An 18,915-nucleotide genomic window follows, 5' to 3' on the forward strand; every position below is an offset into this window, starting at 1 on the left:
ACTCACTCTGAGGTGATTTCACCTCGTCACTCAACTTCGACTAATGTCTATAATGGTATCTACCCCTAATTTTTTCTAGACAGTCCAAGCCTCTGCTCTAAAATCCAGACATATATCTAACTCAGGCAACAATCGTCATTTGAAACTGATCTTCCTCCCACACTCCCCTTTCCAAAACTTGCTTCATCTTTGATCTCCCTCAACTCTGAAAAGAAAAATCTGCAACTTCTACAACAATGTACAGGAATACAAGATTCCATAAAGAAAATCCAAGTATGTAAGACACAGTTGAATATAAATGGGCTGAGATAATAAAGAATTTTAGCTGAACACATTAAATAGTGAAAACAAAATATCAATAAATTTTAATTATCTAAACCATGGCAATTCTACCACTATTAACCGAAAGCAAAATTAGACAGAAACCTTAAATTCTATTCCCATGCAATTATCCTCATTAGCATTTATGTTCATCTAATTTATCTTAAGGATCCAATGAAAAGGGAAAAACAACCAGATATTTTTAAAATCTGAAATAATATTTGGAAGGAAAGTATGTCAGAGCTTAGGGTAAAATCTTATTTACTCTGAAACAGATTTTTCTCCTCAAAAATATTAAGAAAAAACAATGTTTAAAAAATTTAAAAAGCCAAGTAGAAAAGAGCTCTCCCTCTCATTTCTACATAAGAAACAAAATGAGAAGGGCCAAAGGGAAGAAAATAGAGAATGCAGTAGCCTGAAAGCTAAGGAGAATCTCAAGAGGGAGGAATTGTTATTAAGAGGTCATCTAAATATGAGAGAATAAAGACAAATAAAGGATGCCCCTGGATTTAACAACATGAGCATCAATGTCACTCCACTGAGAACAATTAGGAAAGAGGCTGGGAACGTGGAAATCACAATTCAATTAAGTTAAAGAGTAAACAGGAGGAGATGAAACTGTGCTAGCTTTGTTAACATAACTTGAAGAATGGCACTGAAAGAGAGGAAAGTTGGAACAGTAGTAGAGGAGAGTATATGGTATGGAGAATACATGGAAGGTATAACTAATACGTGTACCTCCTCTGGTGTTGTTTGAATGTTCCCAAAGAGAAACCTTTATTTTCCTAGACTTCTTAAACAGACTATGATTTTAAACACTTAATGAGTATCAGGTATTATACAGCATTAAGCAACAATATGACAGTGTCCTCAGGCCTACTAAGGAACATCTGCAATAGTTTTTTAGGTCTTTCATCTATCTTTGTAAACCTGAAATAGCTTTTCTATTTGTTTTCAGATATCTTTCATTATTTTTTGCTGCTGCTCATATCCATCATAACTGCTATATTTAAAACAAATTTGCTAAAGTGTCTGAAATAATAGAGGTTTATGTTTTCCTACTAGTACAGCACATAAATGTTAGTACTTAGAGGGAAAAGCCAGACTTATAATCCTGTGTTCTGAAAACATTAAAAATTAGTCAAGAATAAAGAATCTGAAGAAAGTAATACCTCAGCAGATGAACAACAGCAAATATGACATGTAACAGATTCTACTACCATATAAACAGAACAGGGAACAGTTTAAGAACCAATGAAGAAACCATACTTCAACTTACAATACACAAAATCTCCTTTGGGTCAGGGGACAGAAAATAAAAGTTCAGTTACCAGCTAAGAAATTAAATCTATCACTAAACCTACTCTAACAGCATACAATCAAATAAAAGTCTAAAAGTAACCAAAAATAAACCAAACTCTGAATTTTCAAAGTATACAGTAGGGATGGCTTAATATTCATCTTTCTGCATTTAACAGCACTGGGTGGGAGGGATGGTCTCCAATCTCCAAGATTCTGACATAAAGGTAAAATGTATAAACTCATTAAATAATCAAGCTTCAATTTGCTATGACTTTCTTATACACACTACCAAAAGATTTTTTTAAGGACTTACCCCAATATTATTCTCTATATTCTTACTGAAAAATGAGTGAAGTTCTCCTTAAACATTGTTATTTATTATCTTTCCAAAATGTAAATTTCATCGTGTCATTCTTCTCTGCTTGAAATCATTCAATGGCTCCCCGGTGTTAGTATGTTTTAGCATTGTAAGCAAGGTCCTCCGTAACACTCTTCTCTTATATTACCAATTAATTAATTCTACAAACATTTACTGAGCACTAACTGTGACCCAAGCATTATTTTGGCCTGATTATGATGGCTCAAAGCAGGGGTGATAGCAGTGAAGATGGTATGAAGAGACTACATTCTAGATCTATTCTGAAAGTAGCACCAACAGTATTTCCTGACAGATTGGATATGGACTATGAACGAAAAAAATAAGAATGGCTCCAAGATTTCTGGCCTGAGCAAGTAGTATGGAGCTGCAATTAAAAGGGATTATCTTCATTAAAACCCTATGTTACACAGAGAGTGAAAGGAAAGTGCTTCCCTGAATACATCTATATTCTCATAAAGTTACTCTCCTCTAAACTCCCAGCATACCAATTCAACATTACTACTGTATTCACAACCATGTATTTAATGGCTTGCAATTTAATTCTTGTCAGAATCCTCAGGGCAAGTAATAAACTTTATCTTTAAATCCCCAAGCCAAGAAGAGCTTGGCCTTTCTATATATACACGTTTAATAAATGAATGAATGCTCTTTGGAAATGAAGTCATTTTTTAATAAGAAAAAGTTTCTATCTCCAAAATTGGTCTGATATATTGGGGGGCGGGGAGGGAATCCTCTGTGTCTTCTAGGCTTTTTTTCTTTGAACAAACTAAAAACCAGATGTTGTGTTTCTTATTACAAGGTCACTCCATTCACAGGGCTCTAAGGCTAAGAGAATGTGACACGATGGGAACATAAAGGTATTCACACCAGTCTGAAAGTAACTGAGAAAGTTTCACATAGGAATGATGTTTGAGTTTGACCATGAAAGCAAAGTAGGATTTTTCTCATTCGCTCTTTTTTCTCTAGTAATAATAAAAGAGATGGAAAAGACAGGCACTGACCAAATCATGAAGTTTATATAGCTTTTATATAAGGAGTTTGAAATTACCCTAAAAGTATTGGGTTGGCCAAAAAGTTTGTTCAGTTCTAAGTAAAAATAAAGGACACATTTTTCATTTTCACCAAGAATTTTATTGAACAGTGTATTCACTAACCAAACTAACTTTTTGGCCAACCCAATAACAGTGATCTAATGAAAGAGAGGAACACAATCAAAGAAAAGAGATTTAAGTTATTGAGAGAGCATTCAGAAAATGAGGGGAGTACGTTAGGTAGAATCAAGAAGGCTTAGGAAGCAAATGGATAAAGTCTTTATCAAACATATAATTAGACCTCTAGGTTTTTGGCTTCCAGCAATGGTGGTGCCATTCCTTGGACAAAGAATATTAAAAGAATCAGATTTCAACTGGAAAATTAATTGTAAAATGGAATTTGTTACACATGAAGCAAATAAACTAGTAGGCTTTTAGATTCAAAGTTATTTGGTTGCTAAGTGATAGCATGAACAATTGCTAGGATTTTGATCAATTATGTACTGGAAATTGTTATATCATGGTGTTATACTGGTCCATCTTATCTCTATTCCCAGTCTATAAGTCCCTTACGGGCAAGTGCAAAATTTTCTACTTATTTTATCTCCCTTCTCAGCACTTCACACAATGCTGCTCTCAGAGTGGTTCTCTGTAATTCTAAACTCTGTGAAGTTAAGAACCTATGAAGTTAAGAGATCATTCTAGTCACCATCATTCTCAACTTTCTCTGTAACTAAAAGAAATTTAAACTTTAAGAGAATGTTTTACTAAGCAGTTTATCAAAGCTAATCAAAATCTTTAGAATTTAAATAATATGCTAACCTGGAGAGCATGTCTCATTTTGTGATACAACTTCAGACTCATCCTTTTCACCCGAAATATCCTCTTCATCAGAGAGGACCAAAAAGGCTTCTTTTGGCAAACTCTCACTACTTTCTTGTTTAGATGGTGAACCAAAAGAACCTTCCATCTTTTCTTCCAAATCTGGATTTGTCTCATCAATTGGAAGGAGAGAAGCTTTAGAAAAGCAAGTAAGTTCATCTTCAGCAGGTGCAAGCTTTTCCAAAATAGGAATGATTTCATCTGTCTCCATAGAATCTGTATTTTCTAAGACATTCTCATTTTTGTCATCTTTTATAACATTTTCACTAATGGTTTCTGCAAGGTCTGCAGAATTTTCTTCTTCAGTCTTTTCACTTTGGTCAATCTCAATACTGCTAGATATAGCTTCCTCTCCAAGAGCAGATTCTGTGATAGCATCTTCTTCTACCTTCTTTTCAGGAGACACCTCTGAACAAATAATTGTATCATCTGTTTCTAGAGCTTCTGCATCAACATCAACATTACTATCAGCTTTATTTTTCTCATCAAATGGGAAAATTTGATCTAACTTTTCATCATCTCCATTTTTTTCAAGAAAATCATCACCTTTATTGCTACTAGGCTCTGTACTATCAGTTTCAGGAACTGGTTCACAAACTGGTACAGAACTTGGTTCAACGGTGGGGTCAAAGACTGACTCAGATGTTGGTTCATCAGAAGTTGATTCATCAGAGGCTGGATCACCAGAGGCCGAATCACCAGAAGCTGGATCACCAGAAGGCAGATCACCAGAGCCTGGATCATCAGAGGCTAGTGATTCAAAAGCATGATCACCAGAGGCTGGATCATCAGATGCTGAATCACTGGAGACCAGTTCAGTGGAGACCGATTCACCAGGGACCGGTTCACCAGGGACTGGCTCCTTGGAGACCAGTTCATCAGAGACTGGCTCACTGGAGACCGGTTCACTGGAGACCATTTCACTGGAGACCAGTTCATCAGAGGCAAGATCACCAGAGACAGGATCAACAGAAGCAGGATCACCAGAGGCGGGATCACCAGAGGTGGGATCACCAGAGGTTACTGCTTCAGAGGCCAAGTCTCCAGAGGCAGAATCTCCAGATACCAGACCTCTAGCAGCTAGTGCACCAGAGGCTGTATCACCAGAAGATGGTTCAGCAGTCAGTTTAGAGGCTAGTTCAGGAGTTATATTATTAGGAGACAAAGGTTCACACTTTAAATCATCATCCTGCTTGTTTTTTACATTAACATTTAAGGTAGAAGGTGTTTCTTTCCATTCTGATTTACTTTTTTCAGGGTCAAAACAAAGCTCTTCAATGCCATTCACCTCTTCCTTGTCATTAATATAATCCATATTTTCCAAAGGTGAGGTTGGGTCCAAGTCTCCATTTTCATGGTTGCCATTTAACAGCTTGACATCAGTTTTCAACAGTTCTTCTTTGACCTTGTACACTGCTTCAAGTTGTTGACGATCACTCACTCGCATTGTTTTTCGAGCCTTAAAGACTTTTTTCTGAGGTTCTTCTATACTATCCATTTTGAATCTTTAAAAAGAGAAAGAGAAAGATAGAGTTTAACAATTGAAACCGAAGCCACCTAATTACAGACTTACTGCAAACTGATCTTCTAAGCAAGCAGCCCTTTATGTAATTTTGAAATAATTACATATAGAAAGCATAATGATCCTTGTTGTGTGTTAATTTTCATATTTATTGAATTTATATAATATAAAATTAATAATAGATACAGTTCACAGGAGATCAATTACTAGGCAGTATTAGGAAAAAAGTGACTAATTTCTAGTTTTCATTCTCAGTAAGCTAATGGATTCACAGAGTCCGGAGGAGATAGCATTAAAAAAAATACATGAAAGAAAAAAGTAGCTGTCAAAGGAAAAATAAAAGTATTAAGAGAATGAAAGCAGTAGGGGAATGGGAGAGAGGTATAGAGATAAGGGGAAAAAAGAAGGGAGAATTAAGGAACATAAGGAAAGATTACATTTGCAACCATGAATATCTAAATTAACAACTGTAAACACATTAATAAGAGGTTACTATCAAGAAAGTGAAAAGACACAACAGAAGGAAATACAGTCAACCCTTGAACAACAGAGGTTTGAGGTTCATGGGTCTTCTTAAACTTGGAATTTTTTCAATAAATACATACTACAGTACTACCTGAACCACAGTTGGTTTAATCTGTGGATGCCAAGGGACAACTATAAAGTTATACGAGGATTTTCAACTGTGCGGAGGGTCAGCCCCCCCTTAACCCTCACATTTTTCAAGGGTCAACTGTATTTATCATATATTTGCAAATAATGTATCTGATAAGAGACTTGCATCTGGAAAATACAGAATATAAAATATTGTTGCAGTTGAAAAATAACAACAAAAAAACCAATTTAAAAATGGGCAAAGGACTTGAACAGACATTTCTCTAAAAGATACACCAATAGCCAATAAGCAAGAAACATGAAAAGATGCTCAACATCATTTAGTCACCAGAGAAATGCAAATCAAAACAAAATGAGATAACAGCTCACACACACCAGGATGGCTATATCAAAGAAAATAATGAATGTTGGCAAGAATGTGGGCAAATTGAAACTCTCCTGCAATGGCAATGGGATTGTAAAATGGTGCAACTGCTTTGGGAAAACAGTCTGGCAGTTCCTCAACATGCTAAACATTAATCATTAATTTTTAATCTTTCCCTTTTTTTGTAAGTGTATGCATATAAAGCTATAAATTTCCCTCTAAGCACTGTTTTAGCTGCATCTTACATTTTAATGTGTCATATTTTTCATTGTTGTTCTATTAAAGTATTTTCTAATTTCCATTGTGATTTCTTCTTTCATCTGTGAGTTATTTAAAAGTATGTTTCTTTAAAAGGTAATACACTATGACCATGTGAAGCTCATTAAAAAAATACAAGGTCAATTTCATATTAAAAAATTAAGCAATGTAGATTTACGAGTCACGAAGCATTATAGCTTTATTTTTAGGCCCAACCAAGATGTCCACTTGATAAAAATACATTACAGCCCTAAGCCTTAATTCCTCAAATTGTGACCTTATTTGAATAGGGTCTTTGCAGAGATAATCAAGTTAAAATAAGGTCTTTAGGGTGGGCCCTAATTCTGTATGATCAGTGGCCGTATAAAAAGGGGAAAATCTGGACACAGACACACACACACACAAACACACACACACACACACACAGGAGAACGCTGCATGAAAAATACAGCTGGGAGAGAGGTGTGGAACAGACCCTTCCTTAGCTTCCTCAGTGGGGGCATGGCCCTGTCAACACCTTGATTTCAGACTTCTAACTTCCAGAAATGTAAGACAATACATTTCTGTTATTTAAGAAAAACAATTTTTTTCAAGCAGTGTGATTTACCACATAAACAGAATAGAGGATGAAAATAAACAACAGATCATCTCAACAGACACAGAACATTCATTCATTTGACAAAATTCAACACTGACTCATAATTAAACTCTCAGAAATCTAACAGAAGGAAACAACTCAAATCTAATAAAGATTATCTACAAAGAAAACTGCAGATATCATACTTAATGGTAAAATAAGATCAGAACTAAGATAAGGATATTTTCTATCATTGTTTCTGTGCTAACATCTGGTCAGTGCAGTAAGGCAAACAAAAGATTTGGTCCTAGAGAAGGACAATGTTGCCAGTCTATAGTGGAATAAAACAAACGTCCTTTAAGGACTAAGATATACGGAATCAAAAATATTAATTTTACATTGGATATTCACTTAACATCACCATTACCAGTAGGAATGATGTTAGGATATAGTTGCTTTGGTTGGAGAAGGGAAAAAAGCAGCCTCGGAAGTCTGGGAACTTACCTAAGGCTCAAAGCTCAGTGTTGTTATAAACTGATTTGATGCTTATAGCTAAATCATGTTGGACATAAAACGACCTCACCATTCAAATTAGACAAGGTCACTGTGCAACCCAGCATCCCGTAAAATACTAAACATCTCCACCTCTGACTAAATAAGTGATAGCTACACTTTTTTTTTTATCAATTGCAGCTTTATCCTCGCTGTAGTTTGTCCTCCCTATAGATAACAGTTACTGAGATACACAAGCATAGAATTGCCCCTGCTTTCTGATAGCACCTAATACAGAGTAAGGCTCTACTGCCTCACCCCGCCCCCCCCCACCCGGCACCAAAACCCAACTATACTATAACTGAATCCTTTACCAGGTTTTTTTCTAACATCCTCCTACTGATATGCCTCGCTGTTTCCCCATGGTGAACATTCTCTCTCACTGCAACAAATAATAAACCCAACTTGTTCAATTACAGGTGTGTTCTTGGTGTCCCACTGTTCCTCTAGCTGAAAGGCATAAAACTATGGCCCAGCCTATTTGCTGGAGGCCAATAAAGCCTGAGAACCAACCATTTTGTCGCAGTACTTCTAGACTGTGGTATAAAATCTGCATTCATTCTCTTACTTTAAGCCAATTACTTATATTTCTTGGTCTTTCTAGGTTTTTAAATTATGGAGCTGAGTGAAACTATTTACAGAAATTACCTTAAAATTGAGAAGAAACGTCAATGCAAAATTATCATAGGCACTATTTTAAGGGTTATTAACTGCAGCTAAAATTTAAACTTCAAAATTTTTCCCACCTACCATCCATTCGAAACTCACATTAACTGAAAAATTTTCTGCAAAGATACAATGCAAATTTTGTAGTCACTTTTCCTTGCTGACTCCAAACATACAAAAGGATTAAATTTACAGTACAAGGAGTATGGTTACCCTTTAAATATTTTCAAACACTGAACTGCAATTCTTTTGGACTTTGACCTCATAACAGCCACATTTCTCAACTACTATGCATAAGTGGCAGTTATTGCCAGTTGCATTAAAAGCAAACATTCCTCTTTTTTAAAAACAAGTATATTTTCATAATTTTTAGTAATCCCATTAAGAACATGAACTCTGCAAACAGAAACATGGATATGAATTCTAGCTCTCCGATATACTATGTGACAGAGGGCAAGTTACCTAGCATTTCAATGTTTAGTTTCAGCCACCTTAAAAAGGGAATATCAGTACCTGACACAGAGGTTGTAATAATGATTAAATGAGATTCTATACATTAAGCACCTAGAAGGTAGTAAGCACTCAATAAATGTTATTATCATAATTGTCTATGTATATTCAGAATGGTTTTAGGCATAAACTAGAGAACCTGAAACAAATTTCTCTTAAATACTTCTGGGATTTTGTATATGAATTAGAAAATGCAACACGCAAACATCACATTCAATGTTAATTGCCACCACCAAGTAACATTCAATAAAAATAAATGTTATCGAAGCAAGCTGGTTTTATCAACAAAACTGCCATTCAATTCTACACTAAAGGACTACCTATACAAAGAATTACAGAATAACTACCATCTATACCCACAAGGGTGCACACTACAGCCATTTACAAGATTTTTTATGGGTTCTAAGTATAATGAATAACAGACAAAGCAATAAGGAAGTAGCATGAACAACCAGTTCAAACTAGTTCAGCCATATCTATGCAAACCAATCAACAGTTAAGTTTTTAAAAATCTATTTTGCATGAGCAATGTATATTTAAGAAAGACACACATTAGAGAAGGGTGTGTTTACCTGAAAACAAGCCTCCATGACTGTATTACCGGGACAAAACATTTCTAAAGATCATTTTAAATACTATCATCTGGAACTGAGACGCCATTCACAAAACTATTTGACAAAAGAAATACTACTTTTTTTAGGTGGCAACACTAGAATCATGAAGCTCTCACAAGACTGTAATTTATTTTCACAGGAAAAAGCATTTATATTTTACAGCAGAAAATGTCTGCCATATCTAGAAGTAAATGTGTAAAATGTGATGAACTACTTTCTTCCGAAAACATTTTTTCATGAGGAAGACAGTAAGAAAAAAGTGTTTTTGGGTCCTTACTCTATATATTCAGATTCAAGAACTCTAGGGAAATACTATCACTATTTTAAAAAAAAATCTTTTTCTACAGCATTAACAAGGATTTCACCTTTACTAAAGGAATTTATATTTAAATAACCAAGAAGGGTGTGTTACCTGCAAATAAGTCTCTATGGCTTGAAATTTTTTTTTGAAATTTGTGTAAATTATTTTTAAGTAAAGCCAAATGAGCCTCTTCTTAAGTGAAACCATTATTTTCTTCTCTGCTTCATCCCCCTCCACCCACTCCTTTCACACTCTTCTTTCTAGCAAAGAGATTATAGCTATGAAACAACAAAGGGAAGTATTACCAAAAGCTGCAATGTCTTAGCCTACAATCTGCCTGCTCAAAAAGCTCAAGAATTTAAGTGGCTATTCAAGAGCTGGTCACAAGCTCAGCCAATCAGTAGCCAGCATTCTGATTCCTGCCCAGCAACAGGAGACAGACAATAAGATCAGAAAAACATAGTTAAAACCTGGATTCACAACACTTCAGTGAGGTTCTTTGTCTGATAAAAGTAATCTAGAACATAATTGCATAAAATTCTAAGTCCATAAATATACATTAAATATACCATATAAATAAATTAAAATAAGATAAAAGGTATAAATCTTATTTATTTTCATTTAAAGAATGTTTCCAGAAATATAAATCCATTCCCTACCTGGGGAATGAGTCAAACATGGACAATGCATAACAAGAACATACTTTTCTACACAATGGGTTAGAATCTGCAAAATTCAAATGTAAATTTCTTTTTAAAATTCCATAGTCCTTAATGTTTATAAAACATTTATACTAAAAATCCAGCAAAACCTTAAATCCTAACAACTAACTAACACCTACCTCTATTGTTACATATTTCCAATTCCAAAAATTAATTGTGTTCTGGACCCAAAGGTTTACTATGGATAGCATTAATAAAGTGTTTTGTTGTCTACTGCACTTATTTAGTTTGATTCACCTAATGAAATTAAAATGTGATTCTTGATAACCTGTATTAAGTCTTGTAAGTACAATTACTACATTCTTTTCTCCTTAACGGCCCTTGGCAGCAGGTTACAAAAAGGTTATGAGCTCTCCCCTTTTGAAGAAATAAGGCAAATGTGTACATTACATAGTAAATACTCATGTAAATTGAAGGGAAATTTTTCCTATATTACATCATTCTACAGTCCTTTAAATGTAAAATTATAAAATAAAAATAGGAAATCTGTCATCAGAATTTTTTTTCTCAAATTTACTACCTATAAAATTTTCTTAGTAATAAACAAGTTTTTTAAATAAACCTCATTTTTTTCTCCTTCAATTACAGATAAACCCTGTAATTTTTCAAACACACCCAAGAGGGAGCTTGCTGCAGCCATACTCTTAGTTTATATAATCTCCCCATAGGAAAAATAAATCAGCAGCTGCTTGAATGCTTCAGTCCTGTGAGAGAACTGAAATTCACTGTCTGATTGGCTCAAAGCCGTAGTTGCCTAAACCAATCAGACATCAGCATCACGTACCTTGCCCGGCAACAAGGGAAGCAGATGAGGGCAAGTGCTCTACCAAGAATCCAAACGGTGTGAAATTAAAGGTGAATGATGAAATTGACACATATTCGTAATATACCCCCAGATTCTTTGCTTCAATAACAGGTCTATGGTCGGGTTTTTCAGAGTAAATAAACAAGGATCTATACTACTGCTTTCCAAGAACTGCCTTAACTAACAAAACAATAGTAAGTACCAGGATTGTTGGGTCAAAACGCGCACACACACATAAAACACTATGTTAATTCAAAGTATGGATACTTGATGAAGTATATTTAAAAATAAAACTTTAGCAAAAATTTGCAAAATGTTAAGCAAAGCTATTTAAGTGTACTTGACACTTCTTTGACACAGTTACTCCAATTAAATTCATGCTGTTAACTGACATTAGTATAACATTATTCTGAATAATGGGATGCTGAAAATAATTTTTATTCAGATCTGAGTTTCTGTTAAATGGCTTAAATAAATATTAGTCAATAGGCTTGACTAATAATGGCTTACTCCTAAATAATCACTTTATGCTGAGGATTCCTAGCCTCTAGAGGCTCTGCTACTGAGTTCTTTAAGAATCCCATTGTCAGTTGAGAACTGCGTGATTTTACTTTGCACTCCTAAATTTTCCTTGAGAATTCTGCAATAGTCCTGGAAATTAAACCATAAAGAATAGTTAGTGTGTTCCACAGTAAATGTTAATAATCTGCGTACTGTTTACTGCCCATTAATGAAGACTGGTGAAACTGCTAGTGCAGTGATTCATCCTCTTGATACTTATCTGCTCAAATTTAGTATACAGACTTGCTAAATTTTTCTCTTAAATACTGGATATCTTGTCATTTCTGTCAATAATTATTTTTCTAAAACTGTAGTAAAACAAAATCACTACTTCTGTTAAAAATCCCACAAAGATTTTCATCTTGTTTCCAAACTTCTCTCTCCCAGCCACTCACTAAAGCACTGGCAATATTTACTTGAGGATCCAGAGTCCCTTATAGTTCACAATTCTTCATTTCTACTATGCCATGGTTCTTCTCTCACATGCATAAAAACACTGTCAATAGCTATTCCTACCACACTTTAAAAAACATTAATTGGTGAAATCTGTTCCTTACCTAATACTCACAAATTCAGTAAAGTATTGAATGTTCATAATATTTGACACAACAAATAACCCCTTCTGCCTGTCATCAAGCTAATGATATAAAAATATGTAATGGAATATCCCCTAGGAAACAGGGAGTTTGCTTTACCAACAATTCCTTGGACAAAGCAGGAGCAAATCAATATTGGTTATGCACATTAAACCAGAATGGTCACTACAGTCTAACTTGTTGCATTCACTGATATTGATCTTTTGAGAAATTCTAAGGTAGTCTACATGAAAAAATGCAAGATACCTTAAAATCACTTCTCCAAGTGCATTCTGGGGATCATTCTGTTATACAGGCAAAGTCAAATTAATTGACCTGATCCAACAAATGCAATTTTAGAACACACTTACCAAATTACACCCCCTTAGAAAATTAGCCAGTTATCCATCAGAGCCCTACCCACTAGCTTATCCCACTCACCAAATTCCACCAGCAATGAGTAAAGTTACAGAAGGCCATGTATTTTATTTCCCCAGGAATTTAAGAACCACTTGTCCAAAATTTTTCACACTTTACCTGGGTGAATTAAAACACCCAGAATGATTTAGGACAAGTTGAAAGATGTAAATCCTTCAAATGCCAGGAAATAGCTCTTACTTTTCTTATTGACCCAACCTAAGGAGAAAGAACGGAGAGCTTACTTTCTGTGTCAGTCAGCTTTCACTAGGTGATAATGCAGTATGAAAAAAAATTTTTTATTGGCTAATAACTAAGATTCTTCTTCATTCTAAGTCATAGGCTGAAGGAGCAGCAACTGTTCCCCCACCCCCTGCAATTCCAGGTCTTGTGGCAGAGAAAAAATCCACAATGACAGAACCATACAGTACACAATGGTTTTAAAGCTTTTTCTTAGACATAGTACGCACTACTTTCACTCACATTCCATTGGCTAAAGCCAAGTTAGACATTAAGAGGGTAGAGAAGAAAAAAGCTCTCATGGGGAAAGATTTCATGTCACATGGCAAAAGGCAGGGATATATAATCTTACCAGAACAAGAATAACAGTGAACTATATAATCTAACACACCTCAAAAATACATAATTATAAAAGCTTAGCACAACAAAGATTTCTAAACTAACAAAACTGAATCTACTCCATGTTCCAGCATTACCATAACAGTTGTCATAGGATAAATCACCCAAACTCTCTAGATTTCACGTCGCTCAACTGTAAAACTGAGGTTAGACCAGATGGTTGCTAAGTTTGATTCTAGCTCAAATTTTGTATTATTTTACTAATGTCTAGCTATACTGATGCTCTTTTATAATTAATTTCTCATTATGAAATACAGTGAACATGCAAGATATAAAGTCTGATATAATAAACGTATGTGTACCCATTATCCAGATAAATTAAAAACAAAGCCCTCTGTATAACACTACCAGATAGCATGCTCCTCCTTCCCCATCCCCAACTCCTTAACACAAAGATAAGCATAATCTTGAATTTGATGTTTATTATTCCCAGCCATACCTTATACTTTTTCTATATTATAAATTCCCCTTTTCATTAATGAAACAACACACCTTAAAGGGATAAAAGGAACTGACATTTATCAAGGGGTAATTATATGTCAGGCCCTAAACCAAGGCATATTCTTTTCCCATTTATTTAAGTGACAAGTTATACAAATTCAACTTTACATCTGAATTAATACATCAATAACCATGCTGCTATCATTCATTCCATTACACAGATAATAATTAACTTAGTAAGGTCAACAGACACCCAATTTCAGCATGGAGTTGTCTTCATTGCATATGAACCTTTCTTATGCATTTCATCCTTTAAATTTTGCAACCAGGGAGTGTTCTAGCATTCAAAATGCTAAGCGATAAACTATACTGTATTTGCCACAATTTTCTTCTCTATCTCTTTGAAAATGGAAGAGTCATTTAATATAATTGCTAAGGCCCACCCACACAGTAAATGAGTTCTGACAGTACACACTCAATTTCACCACCCTGAAGACAGGTTCATATATTAGCTCCAACAGTATTACCAAGAGGTTCTTAAACATTCAAGTATCTTTTTAAAAGTAACTTTTCATTAAGTCATCCAAGCAAATAACAACAGAACTCACTCAACAAACCAGAGAGGGTTTCCTCAATCTGATACAGAGCATCTAAGAAAAACCCACAGCTAACATCATACTTGATAGTGAAAGACAGAAAGCTTTCACCCTAAGATCAAAAACAAGACAAAATGTCTGCTCTTAGCGCTTCTATTTGGCACTGACTAGAGGTTCTAGCCAGGACAATTAGGCAAGAAAGCGAAATAAAGGTCATGCACCTTGAAAACAAAAAAGTGAAACTACCTCAACTTGCAGATGATAAAATCCTGTACATAGAAAATCCTAAGGAATCCACTAAAAATTGTATCAGAACCAGTAAATGAGTCTAGAAGGTTGCAAGACATAAAATCAAGATATTAAAAAAACTGTTGTATTTGTATACACTTGCAATGAACAATTTAAGAATGAAATTAAGAAAACAATTCCATTTACAATAGCATCAAAAATAATAAATTTAATAAAAAGTACAAAACTTAATACTCTAAAAAACTACAAAACATTGTAGAAATTAAAGAAGACCTAAATAAACAGAAAGATACCTTAACCTCTTGAATCAAAAGTCTTAATATTAACATGTCACTACTCTCAAAACTGATCTACTGATTCAAGGCAAAGCCTTTGCTAGGGTTGAGGGTTGGGGAAGAAATGAGGAATGGCTGCTAAAGCGTACAGGATTTCTTTATAATGTAATAAAAATGTTCTAAAATTAATCGTGGTGATGGTGGCACAACTGTGTGAATATTTCAAAAACCACTGAGTTATATACTTTAAACGGGTGAATTGTATGGTATGTGAATCACATCTCAATAAACCTGTTATTTTTTTTAAAATAGCAAAACTAGAGTTGAGTACTTTTTCATTTATTTTTAACCTATGACTTTCACTGAGTCACACTTTCAAGATGGACAAAACAACTATACCAAAAGAACTGAGTACCGGTTCCTACTTTAGGGAATTTACATTTCTAGGCCAACAAGTATACGTGTAATTATACTAGTGATAAAAGGCAATATACAGAAAATAACAGCAATCCTGTTCTTCATGTGTTCATCTTAGATAAGTCAATTACTTTTTTTCCCTTTCCTAAATGGGACATAATTCTAGGATACGTTTATCTCACAGGATGGTAATAATGGGCATGAGATACTCATAAAAGATAAAAGAACAAAACAAATTGTATCAACAAAAACAGTACTGAGCATGGTGCAAATGAACACTCCAGGTACATATACGAATAAAGTCTTCTACACACGGAAAATGCAATTAACCATCATTACCAAAAGGACTAGGAAGTCTTAAGTGAAGCAGGAGCATTCCCTTTTATTATAAACTGGCACTATAACCAAAAGGCCTTAACACGTAATTAATGATAATATTTATAAATGAGGTATACTTACTGAACTTTCTGGAGTTACATAAAGCTTTGTCACATTTTATCAATACTGTCTTTATTCAATATGAAGTGTCTTGCCACTGTATTTACCAGTACTTTACATGTATCTTTCTAGAAATAATTATTAGGGGAGGTAATGGGGGGATGGGTGAAACAGGTGAAAGGGATCAAGAGGTACAAACTACAAGTTATAAAATAAATAAGTCACAGGGAAGTAATGTCACAGCACAGAGAATATAGTCAATAATATTGTAATCACTTTGGTGTGCAACATATAATAATATCGAATCATATGTTTTACACCTGAAATATATAAAATTGTAAGTCAACTATACTTCAATATTTTTAAAAAGGAAATAATTAGTATAAATTGACTGAAATACCTATGTTTAATGGAACACTTTCGCACGACTCATCATGTATTTAGTATAAGATTAATACATTTTAAGTGCCCAAGCTACGTTGTCAGAAAACATCTTAAAATATGCTGGTATCATTATGACGTACTTCAGAGGTCATTTAACAAAAGAACAAAAAATAAAGTAAGTAGCCTGGAATAATATTTATGAGCTACACAGTGTCTGGCATATAGTATACACTTAGTAAATACTGACTAAAAGAATAATAGGCTATATACATACAACTAAAATCAAAAATAATTCTTAATCGAAAAAACTAAATTATTCTTTATAAAGCAAAGGTAGTAATCTAGAATATTTCTGACAGAATTGCAAACTAACATGCTGGCATGTTCAAATACAGCAGGTTTACATACAGAGGTCAACCTTCCTTTGAGGAGTCAGAATGCTTATTTACTAACAAAAAGTAACATATGCCTACTTACACAAAATGCTGCCTCTGACAGGATGCAATACATAGCACCATTAAAATTAACCTAATCTGACATGAGAGACATTTTTCAAGGCTCATAAAACTTGTTTAGATAGTTGATTTTACATTTCAAAAACTAAAATACCGTTTTGAAAGAAATCTACTTTTGCTTATTACTACATAATGATGAAAATCCTCTAAAATAATAAACATACCCCAAAGGAAAACCCCTGCAGCCATCTTATCAGTTCTCTCACTGCAACAGAAACTGAAATACAATTTGCATAGTCACTGTGGTTGGCTAAAGAGAGCAGGTTCATGTAACCAATCAGAAAGCTAGAAACTAGGCAATCATAAGGGGAGACATTTTTAATCTGCCTGGCAACAGCCTAAAAATAGAAACAATATGCTAGTATGAATCCCAGAATAGATGTGACTATAAGAGCAAAACCACAAGCAAAAACACTTTACTTTCTTGGGGAAAAAAGATGTACCTTGCATTTCATCATCTAGAATATTAAACTTGCAACTTTTTCTTACTAAGTGGCAATTAAAGAAAAATGAATGCTAAGCTAAATTAATGGGCCACTTTCAAGTTACATGCCATTATCCATATTATTTTACTTATATACATATGTGTGTGCATGTACATATATATTTAAGTGTTCTTTTTTCAGGAGAAAAATTAAGCACTTTAATCATAGTTCTTACCTCTCTAAACCTCTAAAAATCTCTGAAAATCTGAACACCACTGCATTTTTTTCTAACACTTTTCCCCTGCAATCATTTGAGAATCTTCCTTAAGGGTAAAAGACTATTTACTGTGTATTAAAAATACAAAGATTAAATAATCTATCAAAGCAGATCTCTAAATAGGGTGGGGATTATGCCTTATTTATTTTTGACACAAACTTGTTCCAACATACAGTAGTGTCTTCCACATGGTAGACATTCAATAATTGTTTCCTCAATCAAAGTAAAACAATTCCTGTCAGTGAGGAAAACAAACCATCTTACTGTATATGTCAAGTAAAAGTTAAACATGTAAATATATAATCTGTAAAATACTGCTATCTTTGGTTTTTCAATTTTGTCTAATTTGGGATAATATTAAAGTTGACAACACTTGACTCTTCTTATTCTGTCACCCAAATAAAAGAATGTTTTTCATCATTCTAACTTTCCAACCTAATTATGCTTAGTATGCATGTTTCCTTGTACATAACAAATTTACTTTAGAGAAATTTTAATTCCTAAAGATGGCAAACAATGTGCAGTCTAATGTAATAACTATGAAGATTACGGGCTACTGAGGAATGACCAAATTTAAAAATAAATAAATAAAAAGAAAGTAAAGAGAAAAGGAAAAGGAAAAAGAAAGGAAAAAAAACTTTTTAATTTCAAAAATTTAAATTATAGCTGCTGAAATGAAAGGCTGGTTAGACAATCAAACCATATTAAAACAAATGCTATTTATCAAATTTCATGTTCTATATACTTCTTAAATCAAACCCTCCATCAGTATGTTTTAGTGATGTGGTAAATTAACTTTAAAATGTTTTCTTTGGTCAAAAAATGAATTCATATATTTGACACTAGGAAAGTCTTAAAAAGTTCATTATGAAAATTACATGTAAAGGACTTATTTTAATAAAGCTTAGAAACAATGTCTCTAAAACATATAAGAATGCAGAACAGTTTTAAGTAACAAAAAGAGCTCCTGTGAAGGATGAAGAAACATCAAATAAGCAATCTATTGAGTAGTATATCCTTTTAATCTAGACATTTAAGGATAGCTAGATTTTAAAATTAAGTTTAACCATGTCTTTAAAAACATAAATACAATTATTTTAAACATTGGTCTGAATGAAAAGTAACTTAGCTTATTGTCTTCACTTTTCTTAACGTTGTATTCACATGTGACTTGGATATACAGATCTAACTACAACTGTATTCACATCTTTAAGATAACGTAAATATTATATGTACATAGATCTTGTTTACTTATCTGAACAAATAAACTATGATCCTCATCACA

At 33.8% G+C, this 18,915-nt stretch overlaps 1 protein-coding gene across 2 annotated transcripts in view; it reads right to left on the reverse strand.

The window, feature by feature from the left end:
• ATF7IP (activating transcription factor 7 interacting protein) overlaps positions 1-18,915 on the reverse strand; it is a 123,918-nt gene that overhangs the window by 69,380 nt on the left and 35,623 nt on the right. The window contains exons 1-2 of one of the 2 annotated variants that reach the window (XM_061205119.1): positions 17,093-17,120; positions 3,856-5,420 (exon numbers count right to left, since the gene is read on the reverse strand). In XM_061205119.1, the coding sequence (XP_061061102.1) occupies positions 3,856-5,413 (1,558 nt within the window). In that variant the 5' untranslated portion in view covers positions 5,414-5,420; positions 17,093-17,120. Of the gene's footprint in view, positions 1-3,855; positions 5,421-17,092; positions 17,121-18,915 lie in introns of those variants that run through there. The other variant, XM_061205118.1, reaches the window with a different exon arrangement.

This window comes from Eubalaena glacialis, chromosome 11 (genome assembly GCF_028564815.1).
Source record: "Eubalaena glacialis isolate mEubGla1 chromosome 11, mEubGla1.1.hap2.+ XY, whole genome shotgun sequence".
Taxonomy (NCBI): Eukaryota; Metazoa; Chordata; class Mammalia; order Artiodactyla; family Balaenidae; genus Eubalaena; species Eubalaena glacialis.